At 38.9% G+C, this 18982-nt stretch overlaps 1 protein-coding gene across 8 annotated transcripts in view; it reads left to right on the top strand.

The window, feature by feature from the left end:
- The window catches only part of SORBS2 (sorbin and SH3 domain containing 2), a 122323-nt gene that overhangs the window by 83414 nt on the left and 19927 nt on the right, over positions 1-18982 (top strand). For 5 of the 8 annotated variants that reach the window (XM_077814546.1, XM_077814543.1, XM_077814542.1 and 2 more), the window contains 5 exons: positions 4196-4287; positions 7201-7247; positions 8929-9043; positions 9139-9267; positions 13311-13514. In XM_077814546.1, coding sequence (XP_077670672.1) covers positions 4196-4287; positions 7201-7247; positions 8929-9043; positions 9139-9267; positions 13311-13514 — 587 coding nt within the window. The remainder of the gene's footprint in view (positions 1-4195; positions 4288-7200; positions 7248-8928; positions 9044-9138; positions 9268-13310; positions 13515-18982) is intronic. The other 3 variants (XM_077814548.1, XM_077814547.1, XM_077814549.1) reach the window with 1 other exon arrangement.

Genomic DNA, 18982 nt, shown 5'->3' with positions numbered 1-18982 from the left:
AGCATTATTTTACACTTAGGTGATCAACACAGCAAAGTAATATAATGCAGTAAAATAAAAAAATTAAGGGAGAATCCCTTTTTTCAATAATTGGAGCCTTACAAGGACACAGGTTTTCTGATAATTAAAGGGCTTCATTGTATAATAAATATATGCATTATAATGTGATGACCACTGCGGAAAAAATGGAGCAGCTCTTCCATTTTGTTTATAATAACAAATGTGCACTTCACATTAATAATATTAAGAAATAATGTCATACTGACAATATTTTTATGTACAACAGATGAAAATCTGAATGTTTTATAATGAATTCTGTCCATTTTATAAAATTGTATTCAGTTCTGTCACAAAATTATGCTACCTTTGAGCAATGCAACTTTTTTGTGAATAGACCTCCAGGCTATTTATAGTGAAGGTTCCATTTCCACTGCTCAAATGATACACTTTGCAATTTCCATGGCAGCAAAATTATTGAATGTAAAATGTCTTCATTAAATTTTGAGAGAGACACTATCCCTTCAAAATGGCAAACAGAAAACAAAAAATAATCAAAACTTGAAGGATACTGTCAAGCTGAATACGAGTAGAAACTGATCTCTCTTGACAGGGATCCTGTTTTAAAGTTCATACCATGAGGAGTTTATTGTTCCATTTCTCTCCCTCTTTTTTTTTTAATCATTGCTTGAGTTTAAAATATTTTTAAAAGTTTGACCGTGATTGTCACAGTAAGCAAAACACTGTAATTGCATGTGTGCACAGACTGGCAGACTCCAAGAGTTGAATGTCTTTTGTAAAGACATTTCAAACCTGAGTTTTTTATTTTAAAAAGTGATCAGACTACTCAAGGTAAGAATGTCAAAATGGACTGCCAAAGAATTCTGGGTTTAGACATACCCTCTTTAAAGGTGTCTCTTCAGTTATTATGATGATCGCTTTATAAGGCTTTTCCTGAAATCATGTAACTGAAGAAGGGGGAAATCTATGGCTTTTATATCAATTGTGGAGTATACTCCTCTTATTTTTTCTTTAATGTTCTTGTCCTGTGCTGAAATTTTTGCTAGTGCCACATTTGCCAAAAAATATCAAGTGAATTCTGCAAGACTGCTGCTGTGTTATCTTAATGAGTTAAATAAAATACACAATGGAGTCAATAAAACCTCTCTTGCAAAACATCATTAGTTTCATCAGTTATGGTTTTGAAATGTCTTTAATTATTTACTGGCATTGAATCACAATGAGTCATCATAAAAAGAACCAGAAATGTGTATAAAAGGCTTTAGATTCAGCTCTCATTTGTATTTGCAAAAATTGGAAGTAACTCCTTTGACGTCACTGGGTTTACCCCAGATTTACAGTGAAGTAAGTGAGAGCATAATCTGTCCCTATTTTTCAAACCTGCCCCAAACAGGTTTTCTTCTAGAAATAATGATCTCGGGAACTCTACCATTGTGTGTCCTGTATTTTTGCAATCCACATTATTTTTAGCTGATCTATATGTTTTATTTGAAATGCACTTTTCAGAATGTATTGATATTGAAATTCTACACTTCGGATTATCAGCAAAATGCTGCCCTTTGCTGTGCTGATGTGCAAGGGTAGAGAGAGCGGGATCTCTCCCCAGGACTCGAGAGCAGTAGGAGGTATTACAACTAGCCTTCTTGTCCATCCATCATATCTGCAATGGGACGTGGACTGCAGTGAGAGGGGCATGTCCAGCAGCCCAGCCAGCTAGCAAGCGTGTACTGTTCTCCTTGCTCTGAGAAGCAGCAAAGTACAGTCTCTCCATAGTGTTTCAGTCCCCAATTAGAATCCTGCCCTAGTCAACAGGATCTCATATCAAACATGACCTACCAAATATTGTCTCTCCCCTCCCTCATAATATTTATAGATTTAAATTATAGCTTGTCTTTCATACATGTGATATAGGTGAAGAGGGGACAGGAAGCACCCTAGAATACCAGGGCAAGAACAGGACAACATATTGGCTGACAACTGACTAACCCACTATAAGGGTGTCTTCAGCATCTGGAGGTACGATCAGCCCTCCAGCAGCTTGGCCCTTACAGAGCGCACACCACTCCATTTTGGAGCAGCAGTAAGAAGTAACTGCGAGCATGCCACCTCTAACCCCTCCAGCCATTTTCACTGCCCAGGTAGAATGGCTCAGTAAACCTCCCATTGGCTACTACTGCTTTGCTCCCCCTTCAGACACACACATTCACACAAACACAAAGGTGACTCAAGGACAGTTTAGTGCCCATTGTATGGACTGGATAGAAAGTCCCACTAATACTGATAGATGTGTGCAATTCCAACACAGAAAAGCTATTTTGTGTAACTGCTTGGGTTGCTTAAATAAAATGACCACCAATACAAACCTTAACAGATAGGAAATTCACACTTAAAAAATAACCATTGTGTATAATGGCTTCAGTGACAATGCAGGACCTGATATGATGAAGATGGAAATATTGCAGTGACACTCAGTTCCTTAATATATAGTATACAGTGCATGTTAGCAGGATATTCCATTGGCCTCATACCCAAGCCGATAATAACCAAAGCATTATGCTAATATGTGCTTCGTTCCATGCTATATATTGTGGGACCAGTTGTGTTTCTGTGAGGCACAGCTGCACTGAAAGGAAGGGAAGAGAACACCTGTGCCGGGGTCTCTGGTGTCATGCCATAAAGAATCATAGAAGGCCTTCTTATAACTTAGAACAAGGAGCTTTAGTGAAATAAACTAAACTATGTTATTCCTTAAGATGCAGTGTTTGCTCTGCTCCACTGCAGAGTTTCTGCCCAGAACCTTCCCAGCACCCTTCCTACGTGGCTTACTACTACAGTTTTAAAGATATAGTGCATATATCCCAACACCTGGAGACTGTATGCCTGTGCAGGAAACATAGGCCCTCATTCAGGAAAGTACCCCTAATCCAGGAAAGCACTTATACATGTTTAAGGGCTTTCCGGAATTGTGGCCACAACGTACCTGCTGCTGTTAGCAACCTTACGATGAGTGATTAATACACTTTTCCACTCCCCATCACTGCTCTACAAACCTCCATCAGTCACCTCAGATCTATGCTTTTTAGAGTGCAGTATACCAGAGAGCATTGAGATCTCTGTTTTTTCTGTAAGAGTCAAAGAAGTTTGACCCCAAAGTGATGAATTAAATGCTTTCAGTTCTGTGTTCCCAGTAGTACTTCTTGACAGAGGGATAGGCTGGGTAGGAACGGATCATGTGAACTGAGAAAAGAGAAGCAAACATTATTATTGTTCTCTTCACTGGCAGATGTCAATGTGGCACTAGGAAAATACAGTAGAGGAACTCTCATGAGTAAGAGGAGATGGTTCATTTAATCCACAAAATTTCAGTAGGCTTGAAATAATTCCCTTTATTTTAATTTCACACAAGCAGCACACAGGACCATATTGAGTGCAAGACTTTCATTTAAGAACTCTTCATTTTATTTTATTTTTTCAAAATTTATTAAAATAAATATGCATATAATGACAATAGCAAACTGTGCTTTACAGCAAATATGCCACGCAGCCTGGTGAGTAATGATTTATAGTCCATATCTTAACATAAAGAGTTATTTTATGACAATAACAGACTTAATTTTCCATGTGCAACCTAATGAATGCCTCAGGTAAAAGGGAAATCCATATTGCAGAAAAAAATCTTGTTCATCTTTCTCTCATTGTGGCATGCTTTAAACATTGTCCATGCATGTAATTATATGTTTACATTGTTATCACTCAGACATGTTTCTTGAACCCTTCTGAATTCTCAGTAGACTGATCAGATTTCCCTTCCTCCAGTTGCTCCATTAGATGTATAGTTTATGATGTTTAGGTAAGGTGTACAGTACCCACTGTTGCTTTTCCAGGTTATACATATTGGGTCCTCCATTTGCACCCAAGATGTATTTGTTTATGTTGATAGTGCAGGAACTATACTCCATCTCTCCTGTGGGTCAGATGAACATTTGTGTCTTTGTTTTTTTCTTTAAAAAGGATATTTTAATAATAATTTATGTCATGTAATTTTTCTGTTAAAGGGGGATGAATAGACCCAAGCTCTCCATTTTTAGGTGTAGTTTCCCTTTAAATAAAATGTAGCAGCACTGCAGAATTAACTTGCTTCCGACTTGAAATTTATGCAATGACATTTTATTTGCAGCAGACCAGGAGTCTCCTGGGAGCTATTCTTCTGCTTTGACTGATGTGGGTCGATATACTCCACGGGAGAGAAGAGGAATTCCAGACAGAGAGGTAGTTAAACAGGAATGAATAACTGAACAGCATCCAAAGCCAAAAGAGAATTTATGAGGCAATCCAATAACATTTACAAGATAAAGTTTTGTGTGATGCTAAGAAACTGTAACGATGACGATCACAGGAGCAGTTAGACAACCAGTCATTAAGAGAGGGTAATAGAAATTGTTTTTAATGTTGTATGAAGAACAACATTTAATGATTAGTACTTTAAGAGATTAAAACAATGTCAAACATTAAGATGAAATTGTATTTTCTGCTGACGTTTAAATGGACCAGGACACTCCTGAAGGGGGTCTGCTGATATTTTATGTCAGAAAGGACTGAGAGATGGCAGATGGGACAATAATCTATTCTAGAGGAAAATGGCAGTTCTAACTGTGAAGGCTCTGATGAAAACCAATGACTATGCAGGCTAATATCCTGAGTAACCGTCTCCGGTGGTTTTAGGACCACCAGGAAGATGATTTCTGCTCCAAAATCACTTATATTTTTTACTATGTAAGAGTCTGTTTGAGTACTTTGAGCACTGTCCCTAATTTCAATGGCAAAATATTTTGATTGATTATTCTAATTATATAGGTTTCAGAGTAGCAGCCGTGTTAGTCTGTATCCGCAAAAAGAAAAGGAGGACTTGTGGCACCTTAGAGACTAACCAATTTATTTGAGCATAAGCTTTCGTGAGCTACAGCTCACTTCATCGGATGCATTCAGTGGAAAATACAGTGGGGAGATTTATATACACAGAGAACATGAAACAATGGGTGTTACCATACACGCTGTAAGGAGAGTGATCAGGTAAGGTGAGCTATTACCAGCAGGAGAGCGGTGGGCCGGGGGGGAACCTTTTGTAGTGATAATCAAGGTGGGCCATTTCCAGTAGTTGACAAGAATATCTGAGGAACAGCAGGGGCGGAATAAACATGGAAAAGTAGTTTTACTTTGTGTAATGACCCATCCACTCCCAGTCTTTATTCAAGCCTAAGTTAATTGTATCCAGTTTGCAAATTAATTCCAATTCAGCAGTCTCTCGTTGGAGTCTGTTTTTGAAGTTTTTTTGTTGAAGGATTGCCACATTTAGGTCTGTAATCAAGTGACCAAAGAGATTGAAGTGTTCTCCGACTGGTTTTTGAATGTTATAATTCTTGACGTCTGATTTGTGTCCATTTATTCTTTTATATAGAGACTGTCCAATTTGGCCAATGGACATGGCAGAGGGGCATTGCTGGCACATGATGGCATATATCACATTGGTAGATGTGCAGGTGAATGAGCCTCTGATAGTGTGGCTGATGTGATTAGGCCCTATGATGGTGACCCCTGAATAGATATGTGGACACAGTTGGCAACGGGCTTTGTTGCAAGGATAGGTTTCTGGGTTAGTGGTTCTGTTGTGTGGTGTGTGGTTGCTGGTGAGTATTTGCTTCTGTAAGCAAGGACTGGCCTGTCTCCCAAGATCTGTGAGAGTGATGGGTCATCTTTCAGGATAGGTTGTAGATCCTTGATGATGCATTGGAGAGGGTTTATTTGGGGGCTGAAGGTGATGGCTAGTGGCGTTCTGTTATTTTCTTTGTTGGGCCTATCCTGTAGTAGGTAACTTCTGGGTACTCTTCTGGCTCTGTCAATCTGTTTCTTCACTTCAGCAGGTGGGTATTATAGTTGTAATTATATAGTGATTGCTTATGCTATTGCTTATGCTTCAAACAAAAAAAATATTAAAACCTTAAAAAGAGAGAGAAAGCATAAAGGCAGCATGAAATGCCACCATAGTAGAAGGAATGGGAGACCTTGGAATGTATGTATGGAACGTATCATTTAGTCTGTTTTAGAACTTTTCTAATTCTAGAACCAAGAACCTTTCCAAACTTTGTTTTGAGGGTTTTTCTCTCATTGCTATGGAGGTGGGTAAATTTTCATAAAGCAAACAATGTCTTTAGACCAGAGGTTGTTCAACTGTTTCATAGAGCCACATTGATAGAGAAATGTATATTGTGTATCATCTTCGCTCTCACTCATGAGTTCACAGACTGACTACCCTCTCCTTCACAATGAGACAGACCACATTCTCTCCCTCTCACGACATGGGAGACTAGTAGTAAGAAAGTATTTAACTTATTTTAAACTGCCGTTTTGTGTAATTTAGCAGCCAAGAACAAGGTGAGTTGGTTACAGGGTGTCAATCAGCGCTCCTCAGGCAATGAGTGGTCCTGGACCATAGCTTAAGAACCTTTGCTTTGGGCCAATCTGCTGGTTTAATGGTAGCGTATAATGTTATTACCTAGGAGATTTGAGATTAGATCTACTAGGTCCTAGGTTTCATAACACTACTGTTATGTAGCTCCTATTGGGAGAAGTAGAAAGGAGTCTAGTTTTTGTCCTTGATTGAAAGAAATTGCCACACCATGAACTAATTAATGGGAAAATAGGCACATTCCAAGTCCAGGAACAATGTTCTGCTATTCCTTCCTAATCAAATTGAAAATCACATTTCAGTCTGAAACTATGTACGGTAACTACTAATGTTACAAGCAACCATTAAGATTATTCTAATGGAAAAAGATTAGAGGAGAAGAAGAGCATTGCAGAAGTATGCTGAGTTTGCTAACTTTAAATATAAAGGTAAAAATGTCTGCCTAAAGTTAGGTTCTTACATCTATTTTTCGGCACCTAAATAAGTGGTCTTCTTTTCAAAAGTCCTGAGCACTCAGCATCTCACATTTACTTCAGAGGCTACTGGATGCTTTTGAAAATAAACCCACATATGCAAGTGTTTGAATATGGATTTAAAAGAAGTGTAACCTTTAGGCACCCATCTTTGAAAATCTTGGTTTATTTTTTTACAGGCTAAACATTATTTTTATAATATGATAATATTACATGTAAGTACTAATCACTTTGCCTGCTTTTCAGAGGCTGCCAGCACGAGCTGTATATGACTTTAAGGCTCAGACCTCTAAGTAAGTATTAAAGTTTTGTTGGTTAGTTCAGAGTATGTATGAATGCAAGGACAACCTGTCTCACCTGTTCTAACCAGGGGTCAAAGCTTGTGACAGTGTTAGCAGTACATTTCTGTTGGGGGGTACCAGCCTCAAAGAGGCTACCCAGAACTCTGCTCTGCCTGAGCGGTAGCCCATGAATAAGTAAGCTGTGTAAGAAGCCATTTCATGTTTAAAACATTTGAATGATGAAATACTTATAATATTTGTTCAAATCTGGGAGTGGCTATGCATCCTCAGCACACATTTTTATCCTGTAGACTATAAAAGATCCAAAAGAGTACCTACATTCCATCATCCATGTTGTCCCATAAGATTCCCAGTGTTTATCTCAGTTTTTTTCATAAATGAAGGGCTAACATTATGTCACCTAAATTATGGTCTTTAAATTTAAGGGCATCTGGAATTGTGTGGGGAGTAGGTTAGGGGATGTGGAGCTTGGAAAAGCAGAGGGATAATGTAGGAGAAAAGACAATGGCCAAGATTTTCAAAAATCACTAGTGATATTGGATACCTGGATATTGAATTTTTGGGTGTCCAACTTGAGATACTTTAAAGGGACTTGATTCTCAGAAAGTGCTAAGCAGTTGCCAATTTGGGCACCAAAAACTGAGCCAACCAAAATCACTAGCCAGCTTTGAAAATCTCGTTCAAGATTTTCAACGTAGACCCGTTTCAAAGGGGTATATTCTGTGAGAATCAGGACAAAAAAAAATACAGTAGACTAAATTCTGCTCTTGTTAATAGTCACACAACTCCACTAAAGCTATTGAGTTAAGTTGGGGTAAATGAAAACAGAATTTGAACTTGTATTTAAAGAAGAGAAGACAAATTTGGTAGGGAAAGGAAAATAAGTTCATATTTCTTAGAGTATTACAAACAGTTGAGATCAAAAGATATTCAAAAGCTACCCTGACAACAACCCTTTACATTTAAACAATGACATAGATCTTTCATCATGTCTTTTGATGCCTTTTTGACCTAAATTTAAAGGACTGTTATGTGCACCTGTATTAGTAATTCACACAACGATCGCTATTGGCTGAATCTTCATGCACAGTAGATTGAATGTTTGTTTTGACAGAACATAATCCTGTCCTTTACACAAGTGAACCATGCAGAGTGGGCTGAGTGGGCCAGGGCAGGAGGGTGCCTGACAGGAGGGTGCTGGGGCAGGGTAGGGTAATTCACGGAGACGGGGGAGGAATATGTGCACCTTTCAGCTTTTATAAAAGGGAGCACTAAAAGGCTCTCCTATCCAGCTATGGATCAGCAGCTGAAGTAGCATCCGCACAGGAGGGACAGAAGACACCAAGCTTGCATGCAGATCCACATGTATTTGGGGCTATGATGTAGATCAGGCCTATCTCTTTAATGGACCAAAACCAGAATCCAAACCCAAATACCCCAAGTTTCAGATTCAGATCTGATTCTGAATCCAAACTTTTCTGCTTGTGCCAATTTGCAATTTACAATTATTTTATTATATATTATCCACTGGGATACGCAGTACTGCTACAATACTCCTTCCTCAGATATTTGTTGTTAAATTACATGTGTAAACAACACTGGAATTTCTGAAGTAATTAGACATTTTCAGATTTGTGATTGAGCTGCTCTGACTAAAATAAATCTGTTACAGGGAACTGTCCTTTAAGAAAGGAGATACTGTCTATATCCTCAGGAAAATAGATCAAAACTGGTATGAGGGAGAGCACTATGGAAGAGTTGGAATTTTCCCAATTTCTTATGTTGAGGTTGGTCTGTTGTTTTAATTTCTGGGATTAGTTTTTAAAATAGATGCACAGATTACATGGAAATAATGCAAAAAAAATTCATGTTCTCCTTTCAGAAACTTTCTCCCCCAGAAAAAGCACAGCCTGTCAGGCCACCTCCTCCAGCACAAGTTGGAGATATCGGAGAAGCTATTGCCAAATATAATTTCAGTGCAGACACAAATGTGGAACTATCATTGAGAAAGGTAACATCTAGAATTATCTTCAGTGAAAAACATCCACACTGAATAACTGTTTATAAATAAAACAACTTAAAAACTTGAACATAAATGCTATTGTTTCACCTACTCTGAAATCACAGAAGGGCTACGCACAAAGCAAAATACTCGTAGTGGGATATTTGCAGAGAACTTAATTAACCTTCTTTGCTTCATATTTCCAGGTGTCTGTCACTATATTTGTGAATGGTGTAAATGTGTTAGTCATGCAAAACAGGTAATTAGGTTGTACTTGCCTGATTTGCACATGCAAACATGTACAAATCAGGTAATTGGGTGCCTAATTGCCCAAGTTGCATGTAAATTACTCATCTACACATTTTTCAATTGCCTCTTCCTTCAACCACAATTGTGGGGCCTGCAATTTTATAGGTGCGCCCACTGTTATGGGTATATAACAGGAGATTTTAAAATTGTGATGGCTTGTCTATGGACATTTTTGGAAGCCACCCTGACATTTTGTGGATTACCCAAACCAGTAAGGGGTTCTGTCACAGCCTGCCTTATAATTTTGGGTTCCTTAATACTGTGCTGCTATGACTCAGAGCCCTGACATCACCAGCCAGCCTACAAATGGGTCTCAACCCTGGCTTCCACCTGCCTAGTTACTTCTTGCAGGATGACCTCAGCAACTTCCAATCCCAAGTCCCCGCAGATCTGTCTCCCTGAGTTCTTAACTACAAGGTACTCAGACTTTTCCTCTCTGGTTTGGCGCCTCTGAAGGAGTAAAACCTGCCCCCAGTGATCAGTTCACTTTGACACACACACTTCACACAGTTTGCATACCAGAGACCTGCTTGGGGTAAAAATAAACAAAAAGTTTATTTAATAGAAAAGTCACAGATTCAAAGATGAAATAGTAAGGGAGAGCAAACGAATACAAGTTACACAGAAAATAAACAGGAAGACACAATCTCACGCTTTACACTTCTATGTTAGCTAAATTCCATTTTCTAATACAAGTTACCTATTGACTCTGTGAAGTTTCCCTGCATACCCCCTGCCACAGAGGGGATCCAGTGTTTCATGGACAGCTCCCCACTTAGATGCTGGACCTCCATTTCTGGATAGCTTTCACTTCAGACCCCTTCCTGTCTGACAGGATTTGCAGGATTGGTGGGTTTGTTTTTACTTCTTCTTTCTCTCAGACTATGGTAATTCATGGTTACAAAGTTCAGGGAAACTGCCTTCTTCCTTAGGGCTTGTCTACAGTACGAAGTTAAATTGACGTAAGGCACCTTACATCGATTTAACTGTGTAAACATACACACTACAATGTTCCTCCCACCGCTGTCACTCGCCCACTATGTCACCCTAATAAATCCACCTCCATGAGAGGCATAAGGCTTAGATCAACATAGTTCACGCAATGCAGTGTCTGTATAGATACTGTGTTACTTGCATTGCCTGTTGGCTCTCAGAGTGACTGACAGCCAGAGCTGTGAAATTAACAAGAATGTCAGTTTCACTGCTGGTAGGGTTCCTGTTTTGAAACTGAGCAGGAGGTGGGGGTAGAGAGGAGTGAGGGATGGGGGATGAGGGAAGAATGTTCCAGCTGTGAACCCCCAGTGCTGTTGAGAGCCGGAGCCTCGCCTGCCCAGTGCTGAGAGCCCAGGCTGTGGGCTCCCTGCAGAACTCCCAACTGGATTCCGGCTGCAGCCAAGGCTCTCTGCTCCTCACACTGCTCCTCTTAAATCAGTGCAAGTGCTCCTGGTGAGGACACGTGCCAGTGACAGAAGGAGGGTAGTGTAGACATGGAAAAACCACAGTAATTACAGTAGTGGCAGTAAGTCGACCTGTAGTATAGTGTAGACATGGCCTGAGTTTTCCAAGGCTGGTTTTTTTTTTTTTTCACTTTCAGTGTCTTCCCATTAACTTAAATTGACTACCATTGTCTTTCCCTGGGTTGTACAATGCTAGGTGCTTGGAGCTAGTTTCATGTGAACAATTAGCCTGAGAGGTACCCCTCTCTGCCTTATTGCTTCACCCCCACCCCCCGTTGTGAAGTGATGCATCCTAGCTACAGTTACAATGTTCTACATATACATAACCTGTATACATATCTCCTAATGACCATCAAGTTCAGAACATTACATGCTTTCATAAAAGATCTTACTTGACATAAAATTATACACAATAACATTGTATGCAACCAGTTCAGTTGCTTATTCTTTGGGGTTCAGACACCTTGGTTTCCCTTTGGGTTGTCTGGAATCTGAATATCACAGCAATATATTAAATAAATACTATTCCATAATTCCAAGTTTTAATCTCATATTATTGTCACACACTTGGGATATTATTTTAAGAGGTTTTATTATAATACAGACTTCTGCTGTTTGGAATCTATTATCATGGCTGTAAGATATTTGGTGCAAGTTTCTAATTAAAGAACTATTTCTTCTTGCATTTAACACCAATATTTTCTTTCTAAGTGTAATACTAATTCTTGCTGGTTCAACAGCATATTGTAATTTAAAATACAGTAGGTATTCTTAAACATAAATCTACAAATCTAACCATATTTACTGAATAATTCCAAATTAGGCATAGCAAGATACTAAATATTAATGTATTTCACCAAGTGATACATCTTTATCGTAAGATGTTTAATCCCCAGATGATCTGGTGATGAAAGGGCATTATTCATATACAGAACAAAGGTTACAAAAATATGGATATGAAAACACCTTCCACATAAAACCTACTACACTGACTAGTAAAACAAACGTAAAATTGAAAACTTTGGTTCCTAAATCTAGGTATCATAAGCCATGATTAGCAACCAAAATAAATGATAGTTATATTCATAACCCATAGTGAAATGACTGGGAGCTGAAGAGTGCTCAGTATCTCTGAAAATCAGTTGTTTATCCAGATGCTTAACATTAGGTATGCAGGCTTGAAAGCATTTGCCATTAGGACTATTTAAACAAAACAAGATTTTGTACTGGTAACACGTAGAAGAATTTGTATCCATAGGGCAATTCTGCCGCATTCACACTTTCCTGGTGAAAAAAGGCTGATGCCAGATGATCTGGTAGGAAGGAATACACTGATCTATTTTTCCTCTGATATGACTGAGCCCAGGACATGACCTTATTGATGGTGATTTAGGGACTGATCCAGCACCCATTTACTTCAGTCTTGCTGGATCAGGCCCATGCTATGTTTAGTATGCCCTAAAATCAGGAAGAGGGAAGTGAAGGATTAATTTTGTCAATGTGAATATTAAACGTGAGCATTATAATGTGAACTTCTGTTTATAAACATTGTAAACATTCATGTTTATCGCTCCTGGATTTTCTATTCACCGGAGTTGGTATCTTGATAGCCTGGTTTTGACGAAAGAGTAGCTGGCTTTTGTTTGTTAACTAGAGATGCTTTTATGGTATTCACAAATCAACAACAGAAACAAAATCACATAAAACTAAGAGGGCTTCGAGATGGGAGGGTGGGGATTGAAAAAAAGTTCAGGAGACATGATAAAATCTATGTTATATAAAACAAACAGGAGTCCATAAAATCTTAATAAGAAGAGACGTACGTTAGTATGGCCTTTTTCTTAATCTTTACTGGATTTTCAAGAAAAATACAAAACCAAACAATGTGAGGAGCAAAACATTTAAATTAATACAACAGTCACTATTACTGACTGCAGAAATGGGCCAGGTCAGTGGTCTAGTGGAAGAATAGTGTACTGCCATATAGGCATCTAAGTTCTGAGCTTGAATTCAGAACTCAGACACCCACTGAGCAGAACACCTCAATTGTTGTTTAGTATCTGGTATAGGAATGGCATTCATAGACCAACACAGGCCCTCTCTTGCTGGAACGATAGCATTATATGAAGTTAATGGGAAAGTGGGGGAGATTCTGAAGGCTCTGACCAGGGCCATAAAGGACCCCCATGGAAAAATACTGTGATATGTTGAGATAAAAGTACAAACTATTCAGAAAACAAAGTTATCACTTGTCCACTGATAATTAATTTTGATAATGCATTACAGGGAGACAGAGTAATTCTTCTTAAGCGAGTTGATCAAAACTGGTATGAAGGTAAAATACCAGGAACCAACAGACAAGGCATCTTCCCTGTTTCCTATGTAGAAGTCATCAAAAAGAATGCATCAAAAGGTGCTGGTGACTACCCTGATCCTCCATTACCCCAAAGCTATTCTAGTGATAGAATACACCATTTAAGTTCCACTAAGGTAAGGATGATTTGTTTTTCCATCATGCCTAGTGTATGTTAATACAATTTGTAAATCTTTGGTAAAATAACCAATAAACAGTTCAATATACATTTTTTAAAAATTCATGCATCCCACCCACAGAAAATATATTTACTACTTGGTCTTTTTCTGAAGATAGAGTTGCATTGCCAAATTTTCATTGTACAACTTTATTTTTTACATTTTTTAGGATACACTATGGCATTTAACACTCTTGCTGGTTTACACTAAGTCTATAAAATTCAAAGTGTAAAATCTAGGACATAAAAGGCTTAATTTCCAAAGATCTTTTAAATATCCTTCATGCATCCCAAACTCCGCAAGTCTAGTAATTAACCATTACATTATCTAGAGAATGGCCAGGCAGAGTTTGGGCAGCAAATCAACCAGAACAAAACTTGTTTGGCAACTTGGAACAGATTTGAGCATCGTGGGTTATGTTCAGCAGACTGTTATGTTGCGATATGAACATCTTTTTTTATGACAAAGACCGGAAGATCTTGCAGTCCCCTAAAAGAGAACCCATGAGAATAGCATGAGAGGGCAGTTTGCATGAGGCCACAACACAGCTGGCCAAAAATAGCCCTGTGCTCTCCCTGTCCATCCTTGGGTGCAAGGAGAAGGAGTCAGCCAATGTCTTCTTTGTGTGACTGGCCTCCTTTTGTCACCCACCCTGCAGAAATGGATTTTTGTCATAGAGCAGACTCCTTGGGTGATTTTGTAACATGATAGCACTTGTGTTAAGCTATAATGATGCAAATGTCATCACGTTGCAATACAGTTCAGGTTCAGATCTTTATAGCTATAACCTGAAACCAAGCTTCTTCACAGCTTCTTACACCTAGTCATGAACACTCGCAAACCTTTCAGAAGTGTTTGAACCCCCCCTCCATCCCAGTCTATGCAACCATCACAAGTTATGTTGTCTGATGGGAGAAAAGTTGGTTTCCATTGAAAGTTCTGTTCTTGATGAGGAGCAGGCTTTGATCAATTACTCAGTTGCTGAATTATTACTACCTTCTCACAAAGATTTGTACACAGTCTCTTTAATGGCAATAGAAGCATGAAGATTTTTGTATGTGGCTTCAATTACTGTTAATGAGAGTTATCGGTCTACAACTTTTGAACATGAAGGAGAGAAAAAACCCTTCAAATGTTCACTTTCCTTACTTGTTTATCTCTTTAGAGTATGTTCTGTTTGTGTGTGTAGTTTGTAAGCTCTCTTTGTTCAGTTATTGGTGTATTTTTGTTTCATGATGTCAGTAATATATTACCTTGCTTCTTTTCATCTATATTTTGACAGTTATTCATATATTAGTGCTAAGTTACAATGTTAGAATAGGAGAAGCTTCCCAATTGTTACCAAAATGTGTCCCTGATGGACAAGCCTGACCTGTGAATTTTGTGCCTATGGATAAACACTAATAGCATCAAATGTGAGATTTGCTTGATCAGGAGATGGTTCTTGATGCCAGCTGCTATTTTTTCACACGCAATAAAAGTTTTGGGTTGGAGGTAGAAACAATTTAAGTTTTATAGTATTTAGCCAACTTCAGATCCGCCTAGTTCCAATTCTTTATCACATAACTCATTGCTAAGGTTCTCATCATTCCATTGAGAGCTGGGCTGTGGTTTCAAAGCATTTAAGTTCAGATGAGACTCACATTTAAGTTAAAATCACCCAATAATTCTTTGATATTTAAATATTTTACATCTTCCCTCACTTCGAAGTTGAAAAGACCAACTCTAGGGGAAGAGATTGGAATCAGAAGGAGTTTGGATGATGTCTTGAAGGGTCTCCATCTCTTGGAGCTTAAACAAGAAAACAGAATGTCTGTCCCTGATCTATATTTGTTCATATTAGTTGCTGGTTAGTTCAAATTATCTTTGTTGTGATAGAAAACTACACATAGCAGTGGGCAGATCCTCAGCTGATGTAAATGTCATAGCTCCATAAATGCCAGTGAACTATGGCAATTTCCACCAGCTGAAGATCTTCCCCTAAGACTGCTCTGATAAAGCATCCTTCCTTGACCAGGAGGGAATAGGGCACCAAGAGATGTGTTAATAACACCATGCAGTGGAATTTTATAATGTTACATACAATGTTACCACACATAGAATCATAGAATATCAGGGTTGGAAGGGACCCCTGAAGGTCATCTAGTCCAACCCCCTGCTCGAAGCAGGACCAATTCCCAGTTAAATCATCCCAGCCAGGGCTTTGTCAAGCCTGACCTTAAAAACCTCTAAGGAAGGAGATTCTACCACCTCCCTAGGTAACGCATTCCAGTGTTTCACCGCCCTCTTAGTGAAAAAGTTTTTCCTAATATCCAATCTAAACCTCCCCCACTGCAACTTGAGACCATTACTCCTCGTTCTGTCATCTGCTACCATTGAGAACAGTCTAGAGCCATCCTCTTTGGAACCCCCTTTCAGGTAGTTGAAAGCAGCTATCAAAGCCCCCCTCATTCTTCTCTTCTGCAGGCTAAACAATCCCAGCTCCCTCAGCCTCTCCTCATAAGTCATGTGTTCTAGACCCCTAATCATCTTTGTTGCCCTTCGCTGGACTCTCTCCAATTTATCCACATCCTTCTTGTAGTGTGGGGCCCAAAACTGGACACAGTACTCCAGATGAGGCCTCACCAATGTCGAATAGAGGGGAACGATCACGTCCCTAGATCTGCTCGCTATGCCCCTACTTATACATCCCAAAATGCCATTGGCCTTCTTGGCAACAAGGGCACACTGCTGACTCATATCCAGCTTCTCGTCCACTGTCACCCCTAGGTCCTTTTCCGCAGAACTGTTGCCTAGCCATTCGGTCCCTAGTCTGTAGCGGTGCATTGGATTCTTCCATCCTAAGTGCAGGACCCTGCACTTATCCTTATTGAACCTCATCAGATTTCTTTTGGCCCAATCCTCCAATTTGTCTAGGTCCTTCTGTATCCTATCCCTCCCCTCCAGCGTATCTACCACTCCTCCCAGTTTAGTATCATCCGCAAATTTGCTCAGAGTGCAATCCACACCATCCTCCAGATCATTTAGGAAGATATTGAACAAAACCGGCCCCAGGACCGACCCTTGGGGCACTCCACTTGATACCGGCTGCCAACTAGACATGGAGCCATTGATCACTACCCGTTGAGCCCGACAATCTAGCCAGCTTTCTACCCACCTTATAGTGCATTCATCCAGCCCATACTTCCTTAACTTGCTGACAAGAATACTGTGGGAGACCGTGTCAAAAGCTTTGCTAAAGTCAAGAAACAATACATCCACTGCTTTCCCTTCATCCACAGAACCAGTAATCTCATCATAAAAGGCGATTAGATTAGTCAGGCATGACCTTCCCTTGGAGAATCCATGCTGGCTGTTCCTGATCACTTTCCTCTCATGCAAGTGCATCAGGATTGATTCTTTGAGGACCTGCTCCATATTTTATCAGGACAGTATTGACGAGCAAATTGTGAGTTTTCAAATGATACCTTATAAGACATACTTTGTACAACGATTATTACAATAGTATGTAGGATGTGGACATGGGTATATTCTGTCAGTTACCTCTCTATAAAACTGTAACGAAGTGGAGAATCAGGCCCAGAGAGTCTAGAACAGATCTCTGCACACATGCATGTCAGTGAGTATCTGTTTTCTAAGAAAAAACTCAAGGTCTTTTATGTGACAGAGGGAATTTCTGCAGCAGTTGCTGCACTGACATAAATGGAAATACTGTACTAAAATCTCTCAAACCAACTTCTCATCCATTAATTCTTTTATATATTCAGAAGAGGCTACGTGTGTGGAAAAAGTGTCTTAAGTCTTCTTTTCTTACAATAGCTGGAGAGGCTTTAGTAAACTTAAGCATTCCCAACTGAGTACTAGGGTTTAGCATGATCAGAACTTCAGGGTTCTATTTATTCTTCCTCCTCCTATTCATGTATATAACATGTAACCCATTGTATTACTTTCTGCCTCTAGAGGCTCCTTCTGTTGGGGGGCGGGGGAGAGAGATAATTCAATTGTGTTTGCGTTATGTGGGATCTGTTCATTGTCAAAAACAAAGAAACTCAAAACTATTAAATTTTGCAAGAGGACTGGATATCAGGAAATCCTATACCAAAGAATTGTCTAACTTCTCAAAAATAAAGCCATCTACCTTGAGAAAACTTCAGTAGGAGGTAAGTAATTTGCCCTCTTCTCCACAGTCTGTCTCTCAGGTTCAAACTCTGTATAAGTAATAAAGCCTTATTTTCTTTTCTACAGTAATAATTAAAATCTAAAGTAGCCAGATAACTAAAGAGATGTGCAGTCTAGAATTGTTTTAGATTATTCTAACAAGGAAATTAAAATACTTTTTTCATGCCAGTTTAATTTTGAGGATTACTAGTAACAAAAAATACATTTTCAGTATTTACTGAAGCAATGGATATCTACAGATGCAGTGTATGTATGACTCACCAGTCTATCATTCGTACAAAAGGACTTTTCTTTTACCAGAAGGATACTTCAATCAATATTATGTAATGCTACTCAAAATATATTGCTACGTACTGTGCTGTCACCATCTTAAAAAGGATTGTTTACTATCTACTTTCTATTAGATTTAAGTGTATGTACCTTAACTAAAACTGTAATTTTATTTGTTCACAATTACATCAATTTTAAATAAAAAATGCATTATGTAACTATTGATGCCTTAATAAAAGTATGCAGTGTATTTAAGATGTTTCTTTAAGATCACCACCAGAAGGTGCAGCAAACATTAACATTAGGAAAATTAGAAATTATTTGGTTTGTTCTATTTGTATTAGTGTTTAATGGCACCCACAGTGAGCAAGGTGCTTTTAACAGTATGACTGTTCTGAAAATAATGGTTTGGGGAAATCACAGCAGTCTTGAGTGTACTATATAACAACTTGTGATAGGCTCACTAGCATAGAGCAGTAAATAACATAATCCTAGCAGATCAAATTTAGGCTCCCCTTCATGACTCCGTGATTCAGATCTGTCTTGATGTTTGACATTTAAGCCCTAGGCCAGAACCTGATATAGTTTCACTTTTCAAATCCAGCTATTCTGATTCATGTAGTAATGATTTCAGACATTTGTGCTCACTGAAATAATATCCTATAATCCAGAAGATGGCACATAACTTTTTTTGCTTACGCTACTCATATCTTAGTCCAAGGTCATTTTGTTTGTTTATTTATTTTTAATTCCTATGCTTTTCCTTATTTCTAAAGTTGGCTTCCAAAGCATCATCCCCACCTCCCAGATATCATTCCTCTCCTTGGTCAGATTCTAATAAAGGGAATCTCAAGGCTGTCGCCAATGAATGGTTGTCACTGACTGTTGGTTTTCCACCGTCAAGCACGCCTGCCCCAACTCCTGCACCTTTTCCTGACAGCTTTCATTGTGATCTAGAGGAACTCAACTCTTTGGGA

This window comes from Eretmochelys imbricata, chromosome 4 (assembly GCF_965152235.1).
Source record: "Eretmochelys imbricata isolate rEreImb1 chromosome 4, rEreImb1.hap1, whole genome shotgun sequence".
NCBI classification, from domain to species: Eukaryota; Metazoa; Chordata; order Testudines; family Cheloniidae; genus Eretmochelys; species Eretmochelys imbricata.
This window is presented reverse-complemented; position numbering and strand designations above follow the sequence as displayed.